The sequence below is a fragment of the Lycium ferocissimum genome, chromosome 1, assembly GCF_029784015.1.
Source record: "Lycium ferocissimum isolate CSIRO_LF1 chromosome 1, AGI_CSIRO_Lferr_CH_V1, whole genome shotgun sequence".
Taxonomy (NCBI): domain Eukaryota; kingdom Viridiplantae; phylum Streptophyta; class Magnoliopsida; order Solanales; family Solanaceae; genus Lycium; species Lycium ferocissimum.
The window spans coordinates 6,369,573-6,376,793 of NC_081342.1; the positions used below are offsets into that span (position 1 = coordinate 6,369,573).

Sequence of the window (7,221 nt, forward strand, 5' to 3'; positions counted from 1 at the left end):
AACCGCGTTCCTCTGCTACCCGTGCGCGCGCACTGGTAAACTCCTACGCTGGAATAGCACCGCAAACTGCGCTGGATGTAAACCGCACCAGCAGTCCGTGTGACGCTCGACTGAGAAGGCATTAGGGAGGGGTTCGAACCCGCGACCTTCCTTAGGGAAGCCTCCCCTCAAACCAACTCAGCCACACCCGAAGGTGCAATATTTTTATATATTATTGGTGGTTTATTTGAATCTATTTGCAGAATTTTAATGAAACTTTACATTTGCTATTTTTGTGTATTAAAATTATAAAATTGAAGATACATGAGATATACGTCCCGTGTCTCGGGGCTTACGTCTTGCTCCGTGCGGCATAAAACGTCTCGACTCGTTTCGCGCCCGCGCCTCTTAAAACAGTGGTTCCTAAGAATGCTTTCAACCGATGAATTAAATATTGCAACAACCTGTGCTGTCATTTGCTTTCTTACAACATGTGCCCATCATTACAAACTTGTACCAGTGTGTGTGTGTGATGTGACTAATTGGTCCTAGTAATTAATCCAGCAGAGAAAATAACAAAAATGGTCCATTATGTCTTGGGGTAGGTTTAAAATAGTCCGTTAAATATACTTCTGAATAGCTTTGGTCCTTTATGTTTGCCAAAGGTGAACACTTTTGGTCCCCATCAAAATATTTAACAAATTCTGGCTATTAGATTTAAGCGGAATGGTAAAAGAGGGATTTAACAGGAACTTACATTTGGAGGTGCAGTTTTTACAGTTTCTCCTGTTTTTTTGTCTAGTGTCTTAATGTCTGATTGACTGGAAAATAAAGCCAATAAAGGACACCAAGTTAATATCAGCCTCAAGTTTTATTTCACCACACCTCTGTCCTTGATCCCTTATAAGTATACTTTTAACTAGATATCCAAAGACACTTGAAAATGGCAGAGGCTGCTACATCCAAAGCAATATCAAAAATCACAGAACAAGCAATATTCTTATATGGAGTGGACGAACAAGTAAGAGCACTAGTAACGGAGCTGGGACGGATGCGATCTTTCTTGAAGGATGTTGATTCAAGAAAACAAACAGAACAGAGAGTCAAAAACTGGGCTGAAGAAATCAGGGACCTTGCAGAAGATGCTGAGGGCGTAGTTGAGAAATTTTCTGCTGAGGTAAAACAGAGACAAGGGGAAGATACTGCTTATTGTTTTTGTACAATGTTAGCAAATGTAGTGAAAGAAGTTATAGTCAGGTACAAAATTGGCTGGGACATAGGGAAAATCAACAAGAGGATCAAGAACCTCACAACTAGTTTGACAACCTATGGTATAAGTCATGGTATAAATGGAGGAGAAACATCTTTTAGAGAAGTGATATTACTAAGTGGAGCTATTGGTGTTGAGAGATGGGGAGGTTCTGGAGGAGGGCATTGGAGTTATAGGCCTAAAGGGTTAGTAAAACAGATAGTTGTCAAGCATGGATCGTTTATAGATTCTATAATGTTTAAGAGCATTCAAGAAAATGGTGTCATGGAGTCTTCTCAAACATTTGGCGGTTCTGGAGGTCATTGCATGACTGAGGTGACATTGTCTTCTTTTAGTCTATGTTGCTTACTCTTTAAAAGTGTTGCTGGGTGCGTGTTGGATCCTTCAGAAGTTGTGCATATATTTTTTGAGGATCCGACACGGGTGCAACATCATTTCAAAAGTGCCGCTAGGTGCATGTTGGATCCTTCAAAAGTAGCACATTTTTGGGGGATCCGACACGGGTGAGACAATGTTTTTTCAAAAAATTTGTTGGGCGCGAGTCGGATCCTCCAAAAGTAGTGCATTTTTGGAGGATCCGACATGGATGCAACAACGTTTTTGAAGAGGCTGAACAACATAGCTTTTAGTCAATAACTTTCCTCGTATCAAACAAATTGCCTTGCCATTTCCTTGATATTGAATTTTTTTTCCACTAGTATAAGTATCATCACTTATCAGTGTGTGCGGTCGCACGAACTTTTGTAACCGATATCGCTTTCCAGAATGAGTTTAAACTATTTGTTATCAATTTTACTACAAAAATTGGTTCTAGGTCTACTGGTTAGTTTGGGTCTTACTAAGTAAGATGTGGTGGTTCAACCCTTGTTGAAATCGACTTTTTGGCAGTTTAAATGTAATTTTTTTTAAAAGCACATGCCAAATTCACTTACTGATGTTCAAACTCTCAAACATCTCCTAAAGAATTCAAGAGTTTCACCAACAAATCAAGGAGCTCTTTCTAACAAGTGGTGTCATTTATGTATATATTTTACCAATATTTTATTTTTTCATATGATTTACACATGAATATTTACTAACATTTTCCTGCAAACCACTTCCGGTAACGTAGGTCTGTCCATGTAATTAAATCTTTTACGCATCTTTTATCTGCTCTAACATGATACCCTCTTCTTTGCCTTTACCATTTATTCTATTATTTCAACTTCAATTTCAGATAAAGAATTTGAAGTTGAAAATTTAGTTTTTTGAAGTATTTCAGGTAACATAACAATTATTTTCCATTCCCAGCAATCATTCAATATAATATTCTCCTCACCACTATGTTCTTTCCTCCAAAACTCGTTAATAAGGCTAATTGGCTTTGTGTTGAATTTTTGTAGATCAATATAGACTGTCCTTCGGAGCATTTGACAGGCATAAGTGGGACATTTGGATTCTATGGTCCCTACCTTATCGTAAAATCCATCAAGTTTCACACTAACCTTAGCCATCATGGCCCTATGGGTTTAGTAAATGAGACTGATACCAACTTCTCATTTATCATGCAAGGTGGGGTGGTTGTTGGATTCCACGGATCTTCAGGGTTATTTCTTGATGCCATTGGTCTGTATGTAGTGCCGGCACGCATCAGTTTACTTTCTCAGTGAGCGCACTGTCTCATCAATATGTATCTGAGAGCTAGCATGTCCGTAAATTTACAAGTCATCAATATGTAGTTGAGCTAGCATATGATGTACATATGTTTATGAGCTAGCATGTTCCTAAAATTATTTGTCATATCGATCGGTAAGAAGGAAACTGACTTGGTTGTCAGACGATCAATAATCACCCGAACAACGTTTAATGTTGCTTTATCAGTATATGTCCGAGCTATAGCTTGTTTGTAAGGTTATAACTCATATTGATTATTGAGAAGGGAGAGGTGACTTGGTCAACCAATCAATAATCATCGAAATATTCTTGGGAAGTTGGAACCTCCATTTATGGAACAATTTTTCCTTTCCTACAACTAGGTTAGTGTCCTTTATGTTAATGTTGTTATAAACCAATAATTTCTCAAAATGCTGTATCTGTTAATTGTTCTCTAAGATTTAATTTCCTTTTTTTAAGATATTGTCGCACTGGGTAAGGCAAGAGTTGATAATTAATTAGCAGATAACTACATGCTTATTAATTTCATAACTTGTGAGTGGATATATCAGAGAGTACATAGAACTTTACTCCCTACTATTTTGGTCTTCCTTTTTTCGTCCTAATTGATATGTAAAGTATCAATTATGTAAAAAAAAAAAAAAATGTAAAGTATACTCTTCATAATTGTAATTGACCATTGTCTTGCTCATCCCTTTCTAGAGTTTAGTATTGTTTATTGTACAACAAGTTCAACTCAAAGGTAATTACTTAAATATTGTTCAACTCAGAGGTAATTATAGTGAATAAGTTTATGCAGCACATATTCAGAATGTATAAAGACAAAGTTCAAAGACATAACTACCAGTAGCTCGGAAATAAATAAATTGCACCAATGATTAAAAACAGAATTAGAAGGAGAAAACGTCAATCTTAACGAAAAGTCATTACCAAATTCATAAGCCAAATACAAAAAGTTCATTCAATAAACAATAACAAAATTCATAATCCAAAATAACCTAAACCTAGAACATGATACTATTTCTCAACGATCAAAAGGACCAGTAGGATCAAGTTGTTTGCACAACGTCAAGTATGTCAAATAAAGAACACGATCCTTTGCACCCGTACGATGATTCTTAGTATGTTCACAGAAAAACTTAAGATCATCAAGAGTACAACATCCAAGCATCCGACCAAGTAACAAAAACAACCAATTTATGTTATTCTTCTCGTTCGAAACAATCGGTTTCACACTATTTTCTTGATTACAAAATTGACAAGTTGGAAGCAAAGGGTTCATCCAAATATCCGGGGCACGGTCATGCATAGTGGATTTATTTTCCGCTATGTAAGTTCCAATTTCTAGAAACTTTTCTTTCAAATCGAAGTCCATTTGGTATTTCCTCTCACACCTCTTGCATTGCACCTCTCCGCTTATTTTGAAAAGTTGCTTGGACAACAAGTAATCTAACGTGTGGACCGTGGCTCGACGGTTTGTAGCCCATGGAAAGGGGGGAGGAATTTCGTTCTTCCCCTCTTTATTTGTAGCCTTTGAAGGGTTACGTCTTTTGCGCATTGGTTGAATTGGAACGGCTTCTATTGGCACTGTTGATGCTAAAACTGTGACTGGTGGGAGATACAAAGTGCTCGATGGTGATATAGGTAGAGGAGGAGGAGGCAATGATGGCGGCCCCACTGGCAGATCTGATTCGATTTTTTCAGGAGATTGTTTTCGAGGTCTAGTAGTAGGACGATAGGACAATCTAAGTGTCAACAAATCATTAATGTCGTCGTCTTCTTCTTCAACTCGTAGGTTTTCATGATGAGTATGAAAATTATTCGAGATATTATTCTTCCTCTTTCTATTGATTTCTTGCTCATTATTTTGATTGTTCATTGAATTGAATCAGGTTAATGACTAACTAGTCACGTTAGGACTACTGTTAGAAGCATACAGAAGAAACTAATACAATAGAAGAAAGATGTAAAAAGAGGTTTTTGGGGAGGAGGCTTTAAGAGAGATACATATACATAGAGATAATGAGAAAGAAACTGAATTTTAGTAATTTCATTTGGGTTAGAACTCTTTCAAATTCAAACCAGAGATAAAAATGATCATGGTAATTAACTAGGTAACTAGTTAAATTACTAGTGGCAAGATTTAATTCTACTTCACTATTTTTGTTTTGTTCCTTTATTTTCTCTCGTATCCTATCTAAAACTTTCCACCAAAACTCTCGCAAGTTCTTTTTACGCTGGTTTAAATTAAAAGAAACTAATTGTAACAAATCGTTATCTCTTTTGTTCGATCAAGTTAAATTTAACTGTTTCAATAAAATTGCTACCGCTATATTGCTTCTCTATGCAATGTTGGGACAATTTGCACGATTGTCCTTATTCGGGGGTGATCTTTAATTTTGGCCCTCAAATTGCTGGTCTTTAATTTTTAATCTTCGCCTAAACTACCCTTCGGTTCTGGGTTCGAACTCCGATTCAGTAAAAAAAAAAAAAAAAAAACGCAAGGCAGAGTTTCGTAGTAAATTAGGCCTATTTGGCCAGGCCTAACTTTTGTAGAATTCCAGCAGAGTAAAAAAAAAAAAAAAAAAAAAAATCTGCCTTGCAAAATTCTTTCACCTTAAGCAGAATGTGCCTTACAAGGCAATACTAAATTCTGCTTTATAAGGCAGAATTCTACCTTAAGGCAAATTCTGCATTATAAGACAGTCTTTTCGTGAAGTCATGCCTTGCGTTTATTTGATCGAATTTTAATTCAACCTTAACCCTTTATTTTCTACCGCTTTTTTTAAACGGGTTAACAAAAATTAAAGACTAAAGAATTTGAGGGACAAAAATTAAAGACCAGCACCTTTGACGGACAATCCGTGCCAAAAAATGAAACAAAAAGTGTATGAAATTAAAAGGAATGAATTAAGTGATTCTTAAATAACAGATAGATGACACAAAATATCATAATTAACCATATAGTTTGTGATACAGCAACTTGAATAACATATTATTAAAACAAATAATAATCTAAAAAAGTTAAATAAAATATATCTTAATAACATTTAAATTACCTACATATTCTTCACTGTTCTTGACATGTTATAGCATGTTTGGACAAGCTTATTTTTCACCAAAAGTGCTTATTTTAAAAAAATGTGAGGTATTTTGCCTAACTTTTGAGAGAAAATAAGTACTTCTCGGGAGTAGCAGAAGCATTTTATTAGAAGCTAAAAAAGCATAGCTTTTGATCAAAAACACCTTTTTGAAAAGCACTTTTGAGAACAATACACTTAGAAATACTTTTTAAAAGCTTAGTCAAACACTAATTGTTATTTCAAAAGTACTTTTTAAATTAATTGATCATACACAATTTATTTTTCAAAGAAAAGTACTTTTTTGAAACGCACTTTTAGAAAAAAAAATACTTTTCGAAATAAACTGATTTTAGAAGCTTGATGAAACAGGCTATTAGTATGGTAAACAATAAAATGTTTTTGAGTTCCACAAAATATTCAACTCAAATAGCTATTGTACTAGATGATTTAAAGTCACGTAAAGACGGCCCAACACAAAAAAAATAGTACCACACTTTTCTTAGTCCGTCTTAAAAGAATAATATATTTTTACGTTGTAAATCATTTAACTTGAAACTTCTTTTACCTTTAATGAAATGATTTAAATCCACACAAATATCTATGACTTGTTTTAGACCACATGTTTCAAAGATCTTTTTTTTTTTTTTTTTTTAAACTTCGTGCCTAGTCAAATTATGTCACATAAATTAGGACAGAGAGAGTACCTTTTAGTAATATAATTATGGAATTTTTATTATCGAAAGTATTATAAGTCAATTAATTGAAAATATCAATAAATTATTTTACTTAGTCCGCTTCTCCCATATATGACTTTCCCTGGTTTGGTCTCCAACTGAAAGATTTGAAATACACCTTCTCCTACCGAGTTTCATGCCATCATCTCTTTCTACTCAACAACACTGAAAAACGCTTAGTCTTAAATTTTTAAGTATAGACCAACTTCATCATTTTAAGAAAATATGCGTATACGTTTCTTGACCGTTTATATTTCGTCTTTTTGATGTTATTCCTCATTATTCGTTAACACCCCGTACTTTTAACCTAAGCTTCGACCATGATCCTAGACTTAGAAAAACCGATAAAGAATGGGAATTGGAAATTTCCTCTTCGCCTGTAAGATGGTGGTTTACGCCCATGAATATGATCGTATTTCAAGATACGCCCGTATTTCAAGTCGTAAACTCGGTACCAAAGATTTCCGAGCAATCCGGAATTTGACATTCGAGGCCATTGCTA

The 7,221-nt window shown here is 35.0% G+C and overlaps 2 protein-coding genes across 3 annotated transcripts; one reads left to right on the top strand and one right to left on the bottom strand.

Moving 5' to 3' along the window:
- Positions 1 to 138: 138 nt before the first annotated feature.
- LOC132035903 (putative disease resistance protein At1g50180) lies at positions 139 to 3,260 on the top strand. 2 transcript variants are annotated; one of them, XM_059426096.1, is made up of 3 exons: positions 139 to 193; positions 903 to 1,564; positions 2,632 to 3,260. In XM_059426096.1, exons 2-3 carry the CDS (start codon positions 923 to 925, stop codon positions 2,896 to 2,898), a joined length of 909 nt encoding a protein of 302 aa, XP_059282079.1. In that variant the 5' UTR covers positions 139 to 193; positions 903 to 922; the 3' UTR covers positions 2,899 to 3,260. The 2 variants fall into 2 exon arrangements, with proteins under 2 accessions (XP_059282079.1, XP_059282148.1); XM_059426165.1 differs by lacking the exon at positions 139 to 193 and having other exon boundaries at positions 209 to 1,752.
- A 548-nt stretch (positions 3,261 to 3,808) lies between these two features.
- Positions 3,809 to 4,781, bottom strand: LOC132061419 (uncharacterized). The gene has a single exon (XM_059454246.1). It carries the CDS (start codon positions 4,779 to 4,781, stop codon positions 3,927 to 3,929), a length of 855 nt encoding a protein of 284 aa, XP_059310229.1. The 3' UTR covers positions 3,809 to 3,926.
- Between the last annotated feature and the right edge of the window lie 2,440 nt (positions 4,782 to 7,221).

Excerpts from the sequence above, each read along its gene's own strand:
- LOC132035903 (XM_059426096.1), top strand. The coding sequence starts at position 923 with ATGGCAGAGGCTGCTACATCCAAAGCAATATCAAAAATCACAGAACAA. Across the intron at positions 1,565-2,631 it reads GAGGTCATTGCATGACTGAG|ATCAATATAGACTGTCCTTC; the intron begins GTGACATTGTCT and ends GAATTTTTGTAG.
- LOC132061419 (XM_059454246.1), bottom strand. The coding sequence starts at position 4,781 with ATGAACAATCAAAATAATGAGCAAGAAATCAATAGAAAGAGGAAGAAT.